The 21991-nt window shown below is 45.5% G+C and overlaps 2 protein-coding genes across 3 annotated transcripts in view; both read right to left on the bottom strand.

The window, feature by feature from the left end:
- Nucleotides 1-747: 747 nt before the first annotated feature.
- CLEC19A (C-type lectin domain containing 19A) lies at nucleotides 748-12762 on the bottom strand. The gene is made up of 5 exons (XM_035131875.3): nucleotides 12345-12762; nucleotides 7882-8047; nucleotides 5299-5392; nucleotides 2345-2477; nucleotides 748-1087 (listed from the first exon to the last, which is right to left on the bottom strand). Exons 1-5 carry the CDS (start codon nucleotides 12433-12435, stop codon nucleotides 1008-1010), a joined length of 564 nt encoding a protein of 187 aa, XP_034987766.1. The 5' UTR covers nucleotides 12436-12762; the 3' UTR covers nucleotides 748-1007.
- Nucleotides 12763-18539: 5777 nt separating this feature from the next.
- The window catches only part of SYT17 (synaptotagmin 17), a 31063-nt gene continuing 27611 nt past the window's right edge, over nucleotides 18540-21991 (bottom strand). For both annotated transcript variants that reach the window (XM_035132281.3, XM_088656593.1), the window contains exon 8: nucleotides 18540-20609. In XM_035132281.3, the coding sequence (XP_034988172.1) occupies nucleotides 20413-20609 (197 nt within the window). In that variant the 3' untranslated portion in view covers nucleotides 18540-20412. The remainder of the gene's footprint in view (nucleotides 20610-21991) is intronic.

Below are 21991 nucleotides of genomic sequence, written 5' to 3' on the forward strand. Positions count from 1 at the left end.
CAATAACCACGACCCAAACCCTTCACTTAAAATAAAAAATTCCTTCAGTAGCACCTTAAAGACCAACTAAGTTTATATTTTGGTATGAGCTTTCGTGTGCATGCACACTTCTTCAGATACACTAGATACTCTTCAGATACTCTAGTGTATCTGAAGAAGTGTGCATGCACACGAAAGCTCATACCAAAATATAAACTTAGTTGGTCTTTAAGGTGCTACTGAAGGAATTTTTTTATTTTGCTTCGACTCAGACCAACACGGCTACCTACCTGTAACCTTCACTTAAAATTAAACCTGAAGTTGGTTTGGAAAGCAGAGTCTGCCATATGCTAAAATCCAAGTGTGGGGAACCTTTGGCCCTTGGAATGTTGCTGAACTATAACTCCCATCATCCCCAACCATTGGTCATGCTTGCTGCAACTGATGGGAATTGTAGTTCAGCCACACCCAGAGGGCTAAAGGTCCCCACACCTGCTATAATCAATCTCCCAATCTAAAAACAACGGCATTGGAAGATGCAGTCTGTTCACCGATGACAGCTGCACATTGCATACAGGTGGCAAATGTATCCCCTGCAAAAAATTACCTGGATGCAGCAGGACCCCCGAGAATACACCAGGTATGGGGCAGCCGTGGCCCTCCAGATGTTCCTCAACTCCAGCTCCCATCATCCTGAGCATTGACCAGGTACAGAACATATAAACACACACACACAAACTTGGTCACAGCGACTAGCTGGAGCCTTCATTGAGTCAGATACAGAAATATGTTTATTAAAGGTGAGAGAATTGTGCCTTAGAACAGCTTCCCACTAATCTAGTGCCCTTCAGATGGTTTGAACTACGGCTCCCAACTCCAATGGGATTTGGGGTCCAAAACATCTGAAGGGCATGAGATCGGGGTGCAGTGGGATGGGGAGACAGGCTTATAAAAAAAAGTTGTACATCCATTTCATTCCATGTTGTTTGGACAGAAGTTGAGTTGTTGCTTTTGTTTTGGACAAACGCTTAATCGGCAGCCAGGGATGGGATCTTGCACACAAATGGAAATTCTCTGCTGCAGCTATTGTCATTCCAAGACCTTAAAGCTATGAAAAAGAAATTGGGTGGAGGGAGAGGGAGAGGGAGAGGGAGAGGGAGAGGGAGAGGGAGAGGGAGAGAGAAATAAGGAGTGTGTTGGGTGGAGTTTTAAACCCCAGTTTCCAAGGATGGAAGCAATGGAAGCTTATTGAAGAGGCCAAGGTTCTGCTAGCTCAAACTCAGAGGCAACTCCACATGTTCCACTGTACCTAATATGAATAATAATAATCATGCACACAGGAAAGTAGCATGTCACGGAGAAGACAAGACTTGAATGTAGTCACTTTCTAACTTTAAGAACAGGTGCCTAAATTCGCTCACTTTCCTCTCCCCTCCAGCTCTCATTTTCCTTTCGTGTCAAACTCTGTGAGATCACTTCCCCTTTGTGCCCTGACAGGAAAAGGGCATAGCTATATATGGTCCTCGCTGCTAATGGTGGACCTATAGTTGGGGGCCACTGAAGCTTGAACTGTTAGGGGGGGCATCACAACCAGCAACGAGGTCTGAATAACCACTCTTTTCTTTTGTATCTGCTTCAGTACTTTTGAAAACTCATTGCTATTCCTCTAGGACAGGCATCCCCAAACTGCAGCCCTCCAGATGTTTTGGCCTACAACTCCCATGATCCCTAGCTAAGAGGACCAGTGGTCAGGGATGATGGGAATTGTAGTCCAAAACATCAGGAGGGCCGAAGTTTGGGGATGCCTGCTCTAGAGTCTTTACCTCTGCTAACAAGGGAGGCGGGGGCAGGATATATTAGCCACAGCAGAACAGCCAACTTACCACAATGTTCCACATTTACAACTGTGCCGCTGATTCGCAAACTTTGGGATTGTTGAACTATACACAGCCCAAAAAAAATCAACCCATTTGAGTCGTGTGACTCAAATTGGGTCTACTAGACCCCCAAAAATTTAAGCAATGTGGACTAAAGTCATTTCCGGGGCCCATCTAGGATTAGGGGCCCTGAAGCTTAAGCTTTATTAGTTTCATAGTAGATTCGCCCCTGCTCCCTACCTGGGTAGATTCTCTTTCTGCTCTTCTCCACCATATCTGCAACATAACAACCTCTACATCTCATGAGCATGTCTTCTGTCCCCAAGTTGTGAGGTACTCAGACGGCAACAACAACTCTGCTCCACCATCTATGTGACAGCCCCTCAGATATTTGAAGGTGGCAATCATATTGCCTCTTGCCTCTTCTCCTGCCTGAGCATCTTCAGCTCCTGGGAAGAGGCCATTTCTGAGATACATCTACCACCTACCACTGCTGTATCTGTACCAGATCTGCACACAGTCTTCATCTTCTGGTTTAGAGTGGATCCCATCGTCTGGTTGATTGCCATCCCAGTAGTTGTAGTCATATGAGGAGCCATCTGTCCATTCAAAATTGCTTTCCTACCAAATACATCACCAGGGAGTTAGTGCTAGGGAAACAGACAGGAAATGGCACATATTCAATCTTTGCTGTTAATGCATTTGGAGCATTCCAGGGATGGAGAAGAAATGCCATTCAGTTTACATTTCAAGACGATCCTAGCTAACTCACACTTTCCAAAGCAATACACAAAACCAACGAGCGGTCATTTTTCAAAACCTCTCTGAATTTTGGCAATGCAGTTCTCGAGCGAAGTCGTGGGTACAAAAACGCACGTACAATGGTAAAGTGTGCATAAAGTGTGCATGTATTGGTGAAAAACTGCATTATATCAGGAGGAAATGCTTTGCAAATTTGTTTGTCAAAAATCACATACAAATGTATGTATTAGGAGAAATCCACATTTCATTGCTGGTGAATTTTCATGAGGATTTTTTAAAAAACAAAAATCACAAGCAGGCGTGGAAATGTGTAGAACTGAATTTAAGGCTGGAAAACAGAGAAAAATCAAAATGAGCAGATTCACCTATTCTTGGTTTTGACATACCATGTCAGCTGTCATTACAGCTGCTCAACAAACTTGCACAATTGGTTGTTGAAAAGCAAATGCCTTCCCCAAGAAGGCAACTTTGTCAGTGTGTGTGGTATATATTTGTTGACTGAATAAATGTCTGTCATTTCATTTCCAGACCAGTATCTGTATCAATTGCAGGCGGGACTTCCATCATGGGGCTTCTGTATTATTAAAAACCCAGAAACAAGATGACAAACTGATGTGTGGGCAGGAGTTATCTTCTTGTACTTTTTAATGTACTAAAATCAATTGGTTGGATCCAGGGTAAATTGGCTGAAGATAAATTCAATTAAATCAATGGGGCATGGTTCTGATTTTAACTTAATTTGCCTTAAAACCAATGGGTTTAACCAAGCTATTCTCCTAATATACAGTACCGTATTGGCCCAAATACAAGCCGCACCCAAATATAAGCCACACCTTTAAAATTGGAGGGGGGAGAGGGAAAAAAAGGAAAAATACCCGAATATAAGCCGCTCTGTTCCTCGCTGCTCCTGCCTGCAAACTGGGGGGGGGGGGGTTCAGCTGCACTGTGCTGCCAACGGCCTTTCCCTTCCTCGCTCTCTCCCTTCCCGGCCTTGGGGGAGAGAATCGGGGACTATGCACGGGGTGGGTGCTGCTTTGCTGTGCTCCTGGCGCTGTTTGCCCCACGCTCCTGGCTGCACACCATATATAAGCCGCACTTTAACTTTTCACGGTCGGAATTTGGGTAAAAAGCGAGGCTTATATTCAGGCCAATATGGTTCACATTTTTGCAATAAATTGCCCTTAATTTAATAATGCATTTTATACAGGCAACTCCCCATTTTACGTTCCGAGACACCGCATGTTTAAGTGAAATCGTGCATATTTTTGTTCACCATTGGAAAAGTCTGCAAACACCACCTTTTCTCCCGCCAAACCTCCTTGTGGAATTGCTAAACACTGCTTTTGAGGCATTTTCTTGCTCTTCTAAGGCCCCCTTTGTCCCTTTTCGTACCACTCCGGGCTTCGCGCCAATGTGTGCATACATAAATGGGGAGTTGCCTGTACATTATTCTCACTAATATATGCAGTTCTATGCTGAGCTATCTCCTACCTGCAGTTTTTGGGATGAGTTAGAGAGCTGCACTGCACAATTCTGAGAAGGGCAGATTTTGTAGAATAAATACGGTAGCTGCCTTTCAGTGCACATACTGCTTTGATTGGAGCCAATGAGGTAGGGTGTAGGGCAGGCATCCCCAAACTGCGCCCCTCCAGATGTTTTGGCCTACAACTCCCATGATCCCTAGCTAACAGGACCAGTGGTCAGGGAAGATGGGAATTGTAGTCCGAAACATTTGGAGGGCCGAAGTTTGGGGATGTCTGGTGTAGGGTAAACCTATTGTGGAAGAATTTTGTATTTCGAGGAGGCAGGTTATTTAGTTTGTACAATTCATCCTCCTTGCTTATTGGAACATCCTACCGTAAAGGGTTAAACCTTGAGAGCAAGAGCTACCAAAGAACAGTTCCTGTGTTAGGCATGACATCCTGTGCAGATCCTAATAAAGAGTTAACTCAACTTACTTTGTGTGATTTATTGCTGGCTCACTCCTGTCAATAACCGACTTCCCTCAGCGCAGAAGCATAGGAATATATAGGCATATAGGAAACTGCCAGGGCTATTTAATTATCCAGCTGTTACTTTGTGGAACAGCATCTGCCCTCCATGCAGAAGATCCTAGCATCACCAGGTAGGTTTGGGAGAGAACCCTTATCTGAAATTCTGGAGAGCTGCTGCCAAGTCAGCATAGATGATGCTGACCTAGATGGATAAACAACCTGACTCAATATAAAGCAGGGATATTTCCTTTAATGTTCTGCTTCTGCTAGGCTAGTAAAGAAACCCCTGACCGGTCCAGTCGCAGACGACTCTGGGGTTGCGGCGCTCATCTCGCTCTATAAGCCAAGGAGTTTGTCCGCAGACAGCTTCCGGGTCATGTGGCCAGCATGACTAAGCCGCTTCTGGCGAACCAGAGCAGCACACGGAAACACCGTTTACCTTATCGCCAGAGCGGTACCTATTTATCTACTTGAACTTGAAGTGCTTTCAAACTGCTAGGTGGGCAGGAGCTGGGACTGAACGGGAGCTCACACCGTCATGGGGATTCGAACTGCCGACCTTCCGATCAGCGAGCCCTAGGCTCAGTGGTTTAGACCACAGTGCCACCCGCTAGATGCCACCAAAGTCTCAGGTCTTATTATGTGCCTGATAAGAGGTACAGCATCTGATACGGTTAGGTTCTTACCTGCCTTAGATCATTAAGCCCCATCCAAACATCCGTCGGTATTCCAGGCACTCGGCTGTTTACAAGGTCGTAGACGAATACATTCTCTTCCCAGCTGCCAATAGTCGTATGTAATTAGGAATGCAAATATCTGTTAATATTTATTTCTTTATTTCATTGCACCCCCACCCCACCTCCAAGGAGCTCAAGGTGGCAGACATGGTTCTTCCTCTCCTCATTTAATCCCCACGGCAACCCTGCGAGGTAGGTTAGGCTGAGAGGCAGTGACTAGCCCCCAAGGCCACCCAGTAGGTTTCAAGGTTGAGTGCAGATTCAAACCCGTTTCTCATTTTTCTAACCTCCGATTTCAGTGCTCTGCCTTTTGCAGCAATGTGCAATTTCAAATTCCTCACCAAAGTCTTCAGCATTTTAGTGCAAGTATCTCCTAATAAACAACTTTTTATGCGCTGTTTTGACTCATGCAGGCCACTTCTGCAAGACTTTTCTCCTAATATGATGCGTCTTTGTAGGTTATTCTCACTAAGATATTCATCTTAAGCACATGTTGACCTTATATGTGCATTTCTGTAAACACAGGTTGGTTGGAGAACAGCATCGCAAAAACCACCAAGGTCTTGGGCTAACCAAGGAAAATAGCGATATTGCTGCCAGGTAATCAATGAATCATAGAGTTAGGAGGGGGACCTCAAGGTTCATGTAGCCCCACCCTCAGTTGATGCAGGAAGTAGACACTAAATTCTATGCTTAAAAACCTCTAAAAATCCCACCTTCCGAGGCAGCCTGTCCCACTGTCAAACAGCTCATACTATCAGGAAGTATTTCCTAAGGTTAATCGAAATCCTTTTCCTTGGCATTTGAAGCTACTGGAGCAACAGGAAAACAAATTTGTTCTGCCTATACAACAGTTCTCTGAATACCTGAGGATAGTACGGTCTCACCTTTCAATTGTTTCTTTTCCGAACGAATCATCTCCAACTCCTTTAACCTTCCCTCACAGGATTTGGTCCGTAAACCACTCGCCATTTTTGTCTCCATCCTCTAAACACATCCCAAGTGTTCCCACAGCAACACACCACCAGCGAAGGATGATGCATTAGGGCATGGGTAGGCAAACTAAGGCCGGGGGCTGGATCCGGCCCAATCACCTTCTAAATCCAGCCCGTGGACGGTCTGGGAATCAGCGTGTTTTTACATAAGTATGTGTGCTTTTATTTAAAACTAGTGGATTTTAGCCCGTTTAAAAACGGGCGCTAGAGGAAGCGGCCTGCCGGGACTGGCTTGGCGGTGGCGGGTCTTCCCGCCACCGCCAAGCCAGTCCGCAGCGGGGGCTTTTCGCCGTTTGCCTTCCCCTGAGGGGGAGGCAAACGGCGAAAAACCCCGCCGCGCCGCAATTCGGCTCCGGGACTGGCTTGGCGGTGGCGGGTCTTCCCGCCACCGCCAAGCCAGTCCGCAGCGGGGGTTTTTCGCCGTTTGCCTTCCCCTGGGGGAGGCAAACAGCGAAAAACCCCGCCGCGCCGCAATTTGGCTCCGGGACTGGCTTGGCGGTGGCGGGATGTTCCCGCCACCGCCAAGCCAGTCCGCAGCGGGGGCTTTTCGCCGTTTGCCTTCCCCTGGGGGAGGCAAACGGCGAAAAACCCCGCCGCGCCGCAATTCGGCTCCGGGACTGGCTTGGCGGTGGCGGGTCTTCCCGCCACCGCCAAGCCAGTCCGCAGCGGGGGCTTTTCGCCGTTTGCCTTCCCCCGAGGGGGAGGCAAACGGCGAAAAACCCCGCCGCGCCATAATTCGGCTCCGGGACTGGCTTGGCGGCGGCGGGAAAAAGGGGAGGAATTCCTCCCCTTCTTCCCGCCGCCGCCAAGCCAAAGCGGGCTTCCCTCCGCGCCCGCTGCCGCTTCGGCTTCCTCGGGTTCCCCGAGGAAGCGCCGTCCCATGCCGGAGGTGTGCGGCAAGGCTGCCGGGGGGGGGGAGCGCTTCTCTCCCCCGCCGCCTCACCGCGCACCTCCAGCATGAGACTGGGCTTCGGAGCGGCGGTTGGCGGAGCGGCAGTTGGCTGTTCCCTGTGTCCCGAGAGCGCGGGTCCAATCCCTGTGTCCCTGGTTGTCCCTCCGTCCAATCCCTGTGTCTCTGGGGGACATGCGCAGTACCCCAGGGACACACGGGACAACTGGACGCAGGGACAACATGGACATTATTATATAGGATGCATCTCTGGGTTATGTGAAGAACTTCCTGACAGTAAGAGCTGTTCGACAGTGGAATTTGCTACCAAGGAGTGTGGTGGAGTCTCCTTCTTTGGAGGTCTTTAAGCAGAGGCTTGACAGGCATATGTCAAGAATGCTTTTATGGTGTTTCCTGCTTGGCAGGGGGTTGGACTGGATGGCCCTTGTGGTCTCTTCCAACTCTATGATTCTATGATTTGTGGGGCATAGGAATTCATTCATTTCCCCCAAAAAATATAGTCCAGCCCCCCAAAGGTCTGAGGGACAGTAGACCAGCCCCTTGATGAAAAGGTCTGCTGACCCCTGCATTAGGGCAAATGGGGCAACGCCCCACCAAGGAAAGGGCAAGTTATTATGTGATTCTTACCTGTGAATGGAAGCTAATTTGGCTGACTTTAGGCCGATGGAGAACTCTGCGCAATACAAGTCAGCCTCCGCCCATGTTTTATTGACTGGGAAGTATCTGTAGCAAAAGCCTTCGTATTCAGTCCAAAAGAGAGGGCAAGAGTAAGAGAGAATTGGCTCTGGCAAAGCTAGGGAGAGGGGAAGGAAATGGGTTAGAGAGGCACATATCTCAACACACTTCCACTTGTCAGATTCACTTGCTATCAGTCCTGGGAGCCCAGAAGATTACAAGGGTCAGGAAAGCCACCTCTGTCTCAACAACGGTTGTCAAAAGAGACGAGCAACAGCTGTCATTTCCATGAATCTTGACACGCCATTGGCTGCGGGCAATGCAGAGCTGGGAGGGGGAAGTGCTCAGGAGAGGCATGTGGAAAGAAGCCCACAAAAGAGGAGATTAGATAAAACCCACCACGCTGGATAAACAGCCTTGTCCTCCTATCCCCTCTAGCAAATACCACTTCAGCAGGCGACGTCATGGCTCTTAACGTGGGAAAGAAGGACCAGAATTGTGTCCCCGACCCATCCCAATGTCCCCGACTCATTGCCAGTTTGCTACCAAGCTAGGCTCCTGGTTCTTGCACTAATTCACAAAGATCTAATCCACCTTGGTAGCTCAGTTGATAGAGCATGAGACTCTTAAATCTCAGGGTTGTGGGTTCAAGTTCCATGTTGGGCAAAAGATTCCTGCATTGCAGGGGGTTGGACTAGATGACCCTTATGTTCCCTTCCAGTTCTATGGTTTTATAAATGGGGATCCAAAGCACCTAAGGAGCTCTTGATTCCTTATGATTCCTTGATAATCGAGAGTTTCGTCTAGCCCCTGAGGTTCGGTCTGCCTTTAACTAGAGACCAAGTTTTTAGTGCAGCAGGACCTGCCCTGTGGAACTCCCTGCCACTGCGGATTCAGCACAAATCATCCCTGCCTTCTTTCAGTCATCTCCAAAATGCTATTCAGACAGGTCTTTCCAATGTGAATTTCTTTTTATTGCCCGCTGTTTATTGATGTTTGCTATTTATCTTTCTGCGAGTTTGTATACTGCCTGGCTGTGTCTTTTTTTAAAAATGAGTGTGGTCTATAAATATTTCAATCAATCAATCAATGACACCACTAAAAGCAGGGAGGGTATGTTTCTGGAGAGTGGCAAAGACTAGTAGCATGAGACAGAAGGTTCATTCGCAGTGTTAAATATCAAGGGCAGGTTGGGGAAACTTTTGGTCCTCCAGATCTGGCCAAACTACAACTCCCATCAGCTCAGCAAGCACAGCCAAAGGCCAGGGATGATGGGAGTTGTAGTTCAGCCAAAGGTTCTGCACACCTTACTGAAAGGATGAGTTAAGCCCCAGTCAAAGCTTTCAAGCTGGTTTCCCCCCTCCAAATTCCTCTTCAGAAAACGGCCCACCGTCTGATGGAAAACGAAGCTGTCGGAACCATTCAGCTTGTTGAAATTCTACACCACTTGCCCCAGTAGGTAACATTAATTTGATTAGCTCCAGTGCACCAGAGGTGCCTGGAAGAATTTTAAGGTTAAATGTGCAAGAGGAGGGGAGGCAAAGCAGGTCAACCCCCCCTAATTAGCACCTTTCCTGTTCAGTTGCCAATGGCCGCTTTGGCCCAGTCTTCGGACGAGCGGCCAGTAAGCTTTCAACTCCCAGGGCTGAGTTAAATCAAGGAGCTGTCATATTCGCCTCGGGATTTATTTGCTAGCTGTACTTTCAAAAGGAGAAGATAATGTAATATGCTAGTCAGAGGCACCAGCTTCCAAGGGTGATTGGGGAGGTGGGCCGAGTCCGACGCCACACGTATGATCTTGCGATGTCCCTACGTCATGAGCGTGGCGTCAGGAAGTCAGGAGGAGCCGGGGCGGAGACAAACATGGCGGCCGCATGGCTCAATGGCCAGCAGCTCCTCCTCCGCCTCTTCTTGGTGCCGCCACTGGCAGGAGGCTGCATCAACCCTCCTTCCCCCCTGCGGCAGGAGGAGGAGGAGAGCTTAGCTCCGAACTTCAACTCCACGCTTTTGGGACATCGGGGGGCAGCCCCTACCCCAAAAATATAGGGGGCCCAAAAGGGCTCGGCCGCTAGGAACCAACACCCCGATGCAAGTTAAAAGGTCTGCAAAATTTGATGGGTTAGGGTAGTCACTTACATGTCACATGAAAAAACAGGACAAATAGGTATTGATGGAAATAAAGAAGTAGCAATGATATCTATTATTTATTTATGTGCTGGGCATGCGGATTTTAGAAGTATGGGGATTCTCTCTCTCTCTCTCTCTCTCTCTCTGCCTTGCCTTCCTGGTAGCTGTGGGGCGCCTCCAAGGGTTTGGGTATATGCTATTTTTATGTATACGCAGGACCCTTAGAATCAAACCCCCACATAAGATGGTATTTCAGTGAAGCTCAGATGTACTCACTTTCTCTAGAATATGTTCCACCAACTTCAGTGGCTGAACTGTGCAAACACCGAAAGAAAGTGAAATTTATTCTGTCCACCTTCAGTTGTATGGCTTTCTCAGACGGCATCAAGAAATGGGGGAGAAATTCGATTCTGGCCTCATTTGAAGCCGGATCTATTCCTTCCAAAATTTCATGAGAACAGAAACACACCTATCCTTTGAAATTTGCCCTTATCCCAATTTTGCAAAGCAGATCGCCAATTGAACAATGTTTACAAAAATGCAAAAAATTGAGAAATTGATTGAAAAACGTTTATTAGGAGAAATTTGAAAATTAAATCCTGATTAATTTTCAGGAGGTATTTTTATTGCAAATTTCTGCAAATGTTCGAATACGAAAAATGAGAAACTGAGAGCCAAAATGAGCATATCCTTCCATCCCTAAATTCATCCAAAGTAAGGTTGGTTATATTGCAGTGGAGCTAAGAAACTCCTCACCTTTTTCTACTTTACACCCCAGCAGTTGGATCCATAATAAGTTAGTTGTGTTTAATTCCCATTCATTTCAGTGAAAATTAGGTTAAGATCATGACTGCCATCCTTTTGATTTAATTGGGTTTAAGTTCAACTATTTTAGCCTGAATCCAACCCATTAATTTGAGTAAGTTAAAAAAAAAAACCAAGTGCAGGATAATCCCTAATGCCCATAAATCATTTTATCATCTCATTTCTTGGCATTTCAATAACACAGAAGTTCCACAACAACTTAATTATGCAATCAAATAAATCCACATAATTTGTACAAATCGTGGTCTGGAAAGTAAATGACAGTGAATAAGTATACCACAAACTCTCAAACAGTTTAGCTGAGCCATAATGATGGCTGAGATGCTATCTGAACATTAAGGATGAATGAATCTGTCAATTTCTATTTATTGCTGTTTGTCATGTTTCCAGTCTTCATTTCAGTTCTTTAAACGTCTACATCAGTTTGGGGTTTTTTTTCATTTAAAAAAATCCTCATGAATATTGATCAGCAGTTTTGTGTGAATTTCTCCTAATATATACATTTTTGTATGCATTTATGACCAATATACAATATTTTGTGAAGTGATTTCCCTTAATAGAATGCCTCTTAGGGTATATTAATTATGCTAATATATATATGCATTTTTATGCACACTTTAACCTGGTATATGTATTTTTTGACACATTACTTGGCTGGAGAGAACTGCATTGCAAAATTCAGAGAAGTGTGAATTTCAAAAGCTAGCTGAGTTTCCATTTACATACTGTTTTGAAAAGTACATAGGTTGCTTGTAAACTGAATGAATTTTATTCCCTATTCCTACTGAACACAGGCTGCCAACCATAACTGGATTCAATGGTAAAGTTGGAGCAAGTTGTCAATTTTGTCGAGAAATTTCCATGTTGCCTTTTCATCAAAGCCTTTTGATTCCTGATAAGCCACCCATAAATTGCAACTTCTCTGACTTAATTGCAAAAAAACAAAGATCATCTATCAAAGAATGGCATGAGAGAATACGGGAGCATGTTTCAATAGCAAACTAACTCACTTTATTAGTTTCAGAGATCAAAAACTCAGAGAAAATAACTTTAAGTGAAAAAGGATTCATATCAGTGATCAATATAGGAGATACAGGCTGCTACCAGACACATATAGTGGGCTTAGATTGTTTTGGTTCACTTATGTTAGTTTGGGTAAATAGCTGTTGTGCTACACAGGAAATCTGAATTTTGACTGGATGTATGCAAATTCATAGGAGTCACTGAACATTCTACCCTTCTGCATTATCTTTTATTTTCTAAAGCTTATGCATTTTGTAATATAAATGGAATCTATCTACCTATAGCTCTATTTAGAGGTTTTTCTCAAAGGGGGACAAAAACCAAGAGGTGATATTTAGGATCCAAGATTAAACCTCAACCTGATTGAAACCCCAAGCAAAATTACCTTGGCTTCAAGTGTCCCAATTTTGAGTATTTTATCATCGGAGATGGGTACTTACCTTGACTGATTTTAATATTGGTGTGTGGGAAAGCTTGGATGGCGAGGAGCACCCCAGAGAAAGCAGCGCAGAAATTCCACCTCGATATCATAGCTGGTCGAGAGCAAGTCTCCTCTCCGGAGCTGCAAAGAACTGGCTGCTCTGTGTTCTTCCTCTGTTTGTAGTGCTACTGAAGTCACTGGAGCAGCTGCAAAGAGGCTTTGTGGACGACTCCCTCCCTTGTAAGGGCAAACTTTCAACAAGATTTGCACAGGATGCTGGCCGAACGCCTCACGGCCTAACCTCCCACACCACTGGCCACTCTTTCTCACTCCTCCAGATGACCTGATTATTGAGCATCCATCGTGTTCTGCTCATGCAAAGCTTGCGTGGCATTTGGACTATAAGCAGTCTTTATTTCACATCCGTCTCTGGGTAGTTCTATGACAATGAGCATTCACCCTGCATCAATTCACCCTCCATTTGCTTGCAAGGTCCTTACGCACCTTCCCATTAGTCATCCGCGAGAAGTCCGATTATTTCTGTTGCGCAAGGGCAACAGAGCACTTCAAAGGTGCAGATTCCGGTATGCGCTTGAACCCCTTCCTTAACACACCGCCACACAACAACCCAGAGTGCCCCAGACAAAACCAAGTTGAGGCTAAATTGGAATAACTTGCCCTCGTCACCCAGCCATGGAAATGACCTAACAACCCCTTAAGATAATTGCTATGTGACTTAGAGGTAAATCCCAAAGGCGATTCACGATTCCAAAAAGCAATGTGCTGGATTTTAGAACATAAAGCCACTTCAAGCTTTCTTTTATATTTTTTCCATCTTGGTTCTTTAAAAAAAAATACTTGCCAGGACTGTCAAAGGTGGAGGCAGGTCCAAGTCTCAGAGCTGCTAGGTCTATGAAGGAACACAGCACTGTGAAATAGATGTGGCAATGTACCAACTTTTTTTAAAAAAAGACCAGTAAGGGATGCTCCTACAAATCACCCAATGCACTCAATTTAACATGTCAGGTGGTAGTTGGGGATGAATCCTGTCTACACTTCTCCCATGTTGATGCACACACTGAGAGATGGCATTTCTTCAAAGGTATTTTTTTTCCTGAGGTGTGTGTGTGTGGAGGGGGGGATTGCTCTGCAGAGTGTTTTTGAATATTCTCCACTATATTGGGTGGGGGCTGCCATTTCTCTTCCCCCTTCTGAACTCACAAACACACACACACAGTTGTGGGGCAGAGCGGAGACCTTGGGGAGGAAACAATATGGCAGCCAGGTGGCTGGCAGAGTTGCTCCTGCTACCCAAGAGCCAGTGCGGTGTTAGTGGTTAGTATTGGACTAGGACCTGGGAGACCAGGGTTCAAATCCTCTACTTAGCCATGAAACTTGGTGGGTGACCCTTGAAGGTCAGTCACTACCTCTCAGCCTAACCTGCCTCACAGCGTTGTTGTGGAGCTAAACATACATAAGAACTAGTTACAGGTAGGTAGCCGTGTTGGTCTGAGTCGAAGCAAAATAAAAAAATTCCTTCAGTAGCACCTTAAAGACCAACTAAGTTTTTATTTTGGTATGGTGATGGGAATGGGTGATGGGCTGTAAGAGTGGTAAACCTGTTGATGGCTGCTAACGACATAAGAACATTTTTCCTACTGAAACTTCGAACTGTGGCTGTGTCTAGTGGCTGTGTCTAGTGGTCTAGTGGCCACCAACTACCAGTCCATATGTGCCCACTCAACTTCTTCAATCTGCAGAACTGGCAATTATACAAGTGCCACATAATGTGTGTTTTCCACACTTGTGAGAAATCAATATTTTAGTGTGGCAGCATGCGTTCTCTGAAACTCCCCTCCCCACTGATATTACACAGCCTCCCCTGAAAATGCCTCTGCTGTGATATTTTCGATGCCAGCTAAACCATTTTCAGGGGAGGCTGAGCCTATCTATACATATATTTTTGGTGTCCTTATTTTATTTGGCCATATGTCAAAGATTCTTTAGCAGTGATTCTGGCATTGCAGGGGGTTGGATTAGATGACATCTGAGTTGTTTCAAACTCTGAAGTTCTATGCTTTATTAAAGTTGTTGATTTTATCTATATTTAAAATTATAATGTAAGGTCCTGGAGTGGGTTACAACTTCTTTATTCCAATATAGATACAAACACTGAACAAAACTGAAGTACTGTATAACTTTATTATGTCTACTGTTTTTATGGTTTGTTTTATTGCCATTTTTAAATATTTTATAACATTTTATATAAACCAGTTTTTTTAAAAAAATTGAGTGGTATCTAAATAATGCTGAATAATTAAACACACACAAACACACAAATACTAATTGAACTCCCTGAATGTAGAAAATTAGCACATCAGGGAGAAGGCTAAGTTAGAACACTTGTCCCTGACATGCTAGTTTTCTATATACATGCATAGATTTATTTATTTATACCCTGAATATAGAAAACAAACACATCAGGAAGTAGACGAGGCAAGGACCCTTCTCCTTGACATGCTGGTCTTTTATATTTGTGAGTGATCAGTTGATTACCCCTGCTACTGCTCCCCTAATATAGAAAGCTAGCCTGTCAAGAAGAGAGTCAGGTTACGGCCCTTCTCCTTCATACACTAGCTTTCCTTGTGCAGGGATTTATTCATTCTTTTTTGTTCTATCCCACACCTGCCACCTGAAACAGACCATCTCAGTAAGAACAAGGCCACAGATGAACATGAAACAAAAGATTTTGGATTAAGATTGTTTCGGCTGGGAGGCGCTGTGGATTTTTCTATGGTTGATGGATCCCAGCGTGAGTCTATTGCCAAGGACAAGAAGGAATTTACAGCTCCCCCAGGCCAGTAATCCTCAGGCTTCCAACTGGAATGAATAGGAGAACGAGCTCATGCAATGCCACAGACCTTTAAAGGCATACATGCTCCCCCCACTGCATGGGTACGCAGATGCTACGCGAGGACCCCTGAGCAGCGGCCAGGGAAAAAACCGTGAATATGCTCCCATCCCTGCACCGCCTCCTATACTCTCACAGTTCTGGTTTGGGCGAAGGAACACAGCCTCTCTGTATCAAGCTTTGTCCCCAAAGAGCCCATCTTTATAACAACATCCTTAGAAGATGTGTGTGAAGCGCAGGGGGTCAGTGGTTATTAAAAGGGGATTACAGGGGTGACTGAGACTGACAGGTGAGTCAAGGCTCTTTGACTCTGCAACAAGGACAGGAGCAAGACTGCCTCATACCTTGAGGCCCTTAAACTTTTTTTAAAAAAACACACAAACCAAAAAAACCTTAACCAGGGGCAGTTAACTACAAGATCGCCTCACCGCACATGTGCGCTCACTCAGCGGCAGGGAAAATAGGAAAATTCCTTCAGTAGCACCTTAAAGACCAACTAAGTTTTTATTTTGGTATGAGCTTTCGTGTGCATGCACACTTCTTCAGATACACTGGAAACGGAAGGGAAAATAGGGACATTCCGGGATCAAATCAGAAGCCAGAACGGCTTCCGTAATTCCAGCACTGTCCCTGGGAAATCAGGGCACTTGGAGGGTGTTCTTGGATTGCAAATATTTAATGAAGAGCAGGCTATAAATACTGGAAATAATTAAACAATAAAATTACCTTTGAGCTAGCAGGTTCGTTTCTTCACATTCACACATCTACTCAGGCAAGCAGGAGCATTCAATGGCACATTCCAGCTAGGCAAAAAAACTTGAGAGTGGATAGCAGGCCCAGGGAACAGTGTGGCCTGTCAAGACTTCCAAGAACCAAACAGAGAGGCCTGGAGGGCTGCATTTGACCCCCACCCCCCGGGCCTAAAGTGCCCCACCCTCAGTGTAGGGATTGTCAATATGGTGGCCTCCTGGTTGTGTTGGGAGTGCAATCCCCATCTTCCCTGATCATTGCATACCTTCCGACATTTTCTCTGATGAAAACAGAAACATCCTATTCAACAACAACAACAACAACAACAACAACAACAATTCTATTTATACCCCACCCATCTGACTGTGTTGCCCCAGCCACTCTGGGTGGCTTCCAACATATATAAAAATATGATACAACATTAAACATTAAAAAACTTCCCTAGACAGGGCTGCTTTCAAATGCTTCTAAAGTTTGCAGCACTCCATACCCTCCAACATTTGTCCAATGAAAATAGGGACATCCTAAGGAAAACTGGGACATTCTGGGATCAGATCAGAAACCGGGATGGCTTCTGTAAATCTGGGACTGTCCCTGGAAATAAGGATACTTGGAGGGTCTGTCATTGGCCATGTTGGCGGCAGGACTCCAGTGTGGTGTGGTGGTTAAGAGCGGTAGACTCGTAATCTGGTGAACTGGGTTCGCGTCTCCGCTCCTCCACATACAACCGCTGGATGACCTTGGGCTAGTCACACTTCTTTGAAGCCTCTCAGCCCCACTCACCTCACAGAGTGTTTGTTGTGGGGGAGGAAGGGAAAGGAGAATGTTATCCGCTTTGAGACTCCTTTGGGTAGTGATAAAGCGGGATATCAAATCCAAACTCCTCCTCCTCCTCCTCCTCCTCCTCCTCCTCCTCCTCCTCCTCCTCTTCTTCTTCTTCTTCTTCTTCTTCTTCTTCTTCTTCTTCTTCTTCTTCTTCTTCTTCTTCTTCTTCTTCTTCTTCTTCTTCTTCTTCTTCTTCTTCTTCTTCTTCACACCTGGATTTCCCGTTTGCTACTTCTGATACAGTACTGCTGATCTGCATATGATTTTTAGTTAGCATGATGATCTTTTTGTTTTAGTCAGTGCCTTTAGTCAGTACTCTCATTTTGACTCAAGAAAATCACTGTTTTATAGTTCAAATCAGGAAAAATAAATACAGTAAACAAAGATTCACAAAATGTTTAGAAGTATGCGTACCCCCAGGGGAAAAAAAGCACTGATTTTAGTTCTCTCTTTTAAATTCTTGAAATCTTTCATAATCTACCTTGGGAGGGTTTGTCCCTAAAAGATGGCCGAGAAATATTTTAAATAAATAAATGTAATGAGTAGGAGGGGAGGGGTCAGCCTGGATGATCCCTTCCAAAGCTATGATCCTGTATCTCTGTGGGTTGAATCTGTAAGAGGAAACCTGCCACATCAGTTTCCTTGTCAAGGTAACAGCCTTAGCCACTCAGCCAGGTACGCATCATCTGCCTCTTGAAAGAGTGAGTGCTGTTGCCATAGAGACAAATGTGGTCATCTGTCATGGGGTTTGACTAGATGACCCTTGGATCCCTTCCAACCCCAAAATTCTATGATTCTATAATTCTGTAGCAGAGATAACCACAATGCTCCAAGAAACTCACTGCTGAATCTACCTCAAAGGGATGTTGTGTGGGCATCCAGAACACACATCGCCATTCTTGAGATGAATTGCTTAAAAAGAGCACCACTTCATTCTTTTTTGGCACAAATAAACAGATCTTTATTTTTTTCCATAAATACACCTCCTTAGACAGTATGTTTGGGGTTTGGGGGGAATGTACAGAAGCATCTAACAAAATTGACAGAATTTGCTGACTTGTCACGTCCATTCACCGCTTTGGGAAACTATGGTTTTAAAATAAGGAGGAACCAAAACCCCTCCATTGGGCTCAAGAGCCAACAAACATTTCTGTCAAAGTAAAGTCAGCCCGTTCCGGCTTTTATGATGGATGCTGGCATACCAGACATCTGTTGCATGAATACTGCAGCAAATGCTCAGATTGTTGTCTCCATGTGCCATGGTTCTGTGCAATTCTTTTTTAAAAAAGAAAGAAAGAGGTTTTACTACTTATAAAAGTTAACAGCGATATACTAAGTTAATTTTCATACAGGAATATTACACCTTATAAGAACCAAATTTATATTCTTTTTGGGGTTCCAATACAGGTTCTCTTTGTAATTGCACAAGAGCGTTAAGAGCCCAGTGTATCTAGCCCAAATTCCCATTTCCCACAGCAACCAATCAGATGCCTCTCGGAAATCCCACAGGCAGGGCAGGAATCCCCTCTCCCACAGCGGATCCCAGCAAACGAGCTGTTCAAGTGTTCAATCTCACCTACATACAATTTGCTCAGCTCATCTATTCCAGGAGCGGGGCAACTTTTTCAGGCCAGGGGCCACGTTTCCTTCTGAGTGACCTTCCAGGGGCCACATGACCAGTAGCAGAGAGAGGGCAAAAGCGAACAGAACAGTGGGCTAGTTTCTTCACACTCACACATACCCTTTCTCTCATCTCCACCTAGGCACATTGCATTATCAGAGTTCGAGGACACATCCCAGCCAGACAAAAACAGTATAGGAGGCTGCAAAGCAGGGCAGGTGAGCACTGTGACTCAGGAGGGTGTGTGCCCTGTGGAGACGCCTAGAGGGGCCTCTCTGGCAGCCTGAGGTTCCCCATCCCTGATCTCTACAGTACTACAGAAGGTTCAACCTACTTTCCTACACCTTTTCTGTATGTGGCAGGTAAATATACAGACATTTGCTGACTTAACACTCAAGACCAGTTCAACACACTGAAATACAAAAGGGGTGTGTGTGGAAAGATCAACTTGACTATAACATATAAATACAACTCACGTGGCGTTAGGGCTTTTGTGAACGTTGCCACAAAAGGTACCTAAAATGCGGGTGGTGGGGATTTGACACAAACAGTTCTCTGAAACCTTCAGATGCCTCCACTCAAGTTCAGCCATAGCCTAGAGGGACCTGTGCCCCATTCTAATGATGGTGGATGTGCATACAAGTCCCTACTACGGCTGTTTTGAGTGAGCAAAAAAACAAAGTGGAACCTGCCTCCTTCCAGAAGCTGATTGGGCCAGTGGCTGAATCTGATTTCAACACCCTCCACTGTCCTTGAGGATAGCAGGTAGACTGCAGGGTGCAAGGATGCAGGGTGCAACCTCACTCTGCTGAGTGGTTGGCCCCTCCATGCCTCCACCGCTTCCAAGGGAAAGGACAACTCCACACACACTTTACACTCATGGAACCTGCACCGTGGAAACAAATTGGGCAGCTCACACATCCCAGACCGTTGCACACTTCTGGAGCACTGGAACTAGGCTGCAACACACAATTTCCCTCCTCCAAAATGAGCTTTGTTGACTTTAACGCAGGAGTCTTCAGCCTTTTCAGACCCAGGACCCACTCTTAAGTCAAACATGCACACACCCCAATTCTGGTAGTAGCGCTGCCATTGCAACCCACCTTAGATCATAGCTGCCAAGTTTTCCCTTTTCTCGCGAGGAAGCCTATTCAGCATAAGGGAATTTCCCTTTAAAAAAGGGAAGACTTGGCAGCTATGCCTTAGATCAGGCTGCAACCAGGTGGTGGGTCCCAACCAATCGGTTGAAGAGCAATGCTTTAGGTTGATCCAGCTGTGGATTGCAGCTTTCATAGCAGTACACCAGCGGGTTCTTGAATGATGCAACATTTTACAAAACGCTAGCATGTGCGATTGAGCAGGAAAGAGACGACTTCCTCCATCCCATTCTGCCCAAGCGCACAACTCCAGACACAGAAGCAAACGTTATATCTGATTTGGTTAAGCTAGTACAGTGACAAAGAAAGGACTGGGTTTAGACGTGTTTACACCATACACTCTACCGCTAAAACAACATCCTAGTAATCTACCACGCATTCACCACGGATAACACACAGGATCTGATACCTTCCGATACAATTGCTCACACGAGATGTAGAGTATGGCGTAGTGGAGAGGAAACCATGAAGCTTTTCCGCAGCTAACCAGTCTGCTATCTGCACCGCACTATGACACAGCAGGCAACAAAGGATTTCTGAAAACGTATTAGCAGACAACCCTTTGAGCAGCTTCCACTGTCCTACACAACAGCATCACCTTCTGATGCGGGTGTAGTGGTTGATATGTGATCCTGAGTAAAACAATCAATGGGGTGGATGAAATAATAGGTGGCACGGAGGCTAATGCAACCATTTTTCCGTTGCCAGTGGCCATTAAGAGTTGCTGTGGATTCCATTGTGAGTGTGTGTGTGTGTGTGTGTGTGTGTGTGTGACTCGTTTTGTATAGATCTGCTCAGTGGCTTGCTAGCAGCATTGGTGTCCTCATGTCACCTCCAGTGAAGCCGGGGAGACGCGGTCGCATTCAGCTCGAGACCGGAGAGTGTGCCACTGCTCCACAGCCGTGCGGTGGCAGTTCAGCATCCGCCGCCAGTGCTTGGATTCCGAAGAGCCTGTGGAGTACTGGCCAATCACAATCCGCCCAATGAAGTCGTTGCTGCTCTTCATGTTGTGGCCAAAGACTGAAGATAACAAAGAGAGGGGCAGGGAGAAAGAAAAGATGGGGTGCAGGAGTAAAGACTGAAAAAGCAGCCGCAACACCAACCCTAACTCTCAGATCTCCCCTTGACTGGAACAATGATCGAGAGAGCTCTCAACCAAGCATAACTGTGCAACCTTGAATTTGACAGTATGTGACTGAATCCCACCCAAAAGCACCCAGAGAAAGCGGTGACTTCTGGTTGCAGTGGACGGAACTGGCAGAGCTGCAGAAATCATGCCAGAAATTGTCCTCCTTCTTTCCTGTCATTAGATTCGTACCAGGATAAGTCTAGCAGCAATGAAAGAGAAAGGTAACACTGTTGAACAATTATCTACCTACAGAAGTGGTACCTGCAACAAAATGATGCAGAGTGGAGTGTTTCTGACCAAAATGCCAGCCAGTCAGCCATGCCCTTTCCCATTCTACTCCATTCACCACCCTGCCCCCATTTCCCTTCCCCAACAATCAACCAACATGCCATACCCACTGACCACCGTCTTCACTGAGCTGCATTTAGTTCCAACTCCATTCCTCACCTTAGGGTTATTATGTTCTTCTTTAGAATCTTTGCACGAATGCAATCCTTGTGTGTATTGTTTTGGTAATGAAAATGCTTTTAAAAATAAATTATCAACTAGAAAGCATGGGGGTGTGGTTTTATAGTGAGGTTTTAATTCTGTTGTGTGCTGGTTTCAGTTTCACAACATCTCTTGCCCTTTTACAGGTTTGTTCGTTTTGGGTTTTTCAGTTGTGACTTTGTTGTTTTATTATTTGAACTGCTGATCCGCTCAAAGAGCTTTGACTGAAGAGAGAACTGAGACTGCAACACAGAGAGCGTTGGAAGTTTGGGTGCAACTCCGCTTGCAAATGATGTGTTTTGCATGGGTTAAAACAGACATCGTTAGGGACCTTCAGATTCCCAGACTATCCCTGTATCTTTAGCCTATCAGCTTGCTTCTCTATCTTTTTGATGGTAGACTGAACAACATTTTCTTACCTATAAGCATATGAGACCAGTCTGAGCAAAATGAAGTTGGAGACAATTCTGTTTTTCCAGTTAGATTAGTCACTGGGTGAAATGCAAAATAGACAACTTAAAGGTAAAAGTAAAGGTACCCCTGACCGTTAGGTCCAGTCGCGGACGACTCTGAGGTCGCGGTGCTCATCTCGCTCTATAGGCAGAGGGAGCTGGCGTTTGTCTGTAGACAGCTTCTGGATCATATGGCCAGCATGACTAAGCCGCTTCTGGCGAACCAGAGCAGCACACAGAAATGCTGTTTACCTTATCTACTTGCACTTTGACGTGCTTTTGAACTGCTAGGTGGGCAGGAGCTGAGACCAAACAATAGGAGCTCACCCTGT

Source organism: Zootoca vivipara, chromosome 13, assembly GCF_965207765.1.
Source record: "Zootoca vivipara chromosome 13, rZooViv2.hap1.1, whole genome shotgun sequence".
NCBI classification, from domain to species: domain Eukaryota; kingdom Metazoa; phylum Chordata; class Lepidosauria; order Squamata; family Lacertidae; genus Zootoca; species Zootoca vivipara.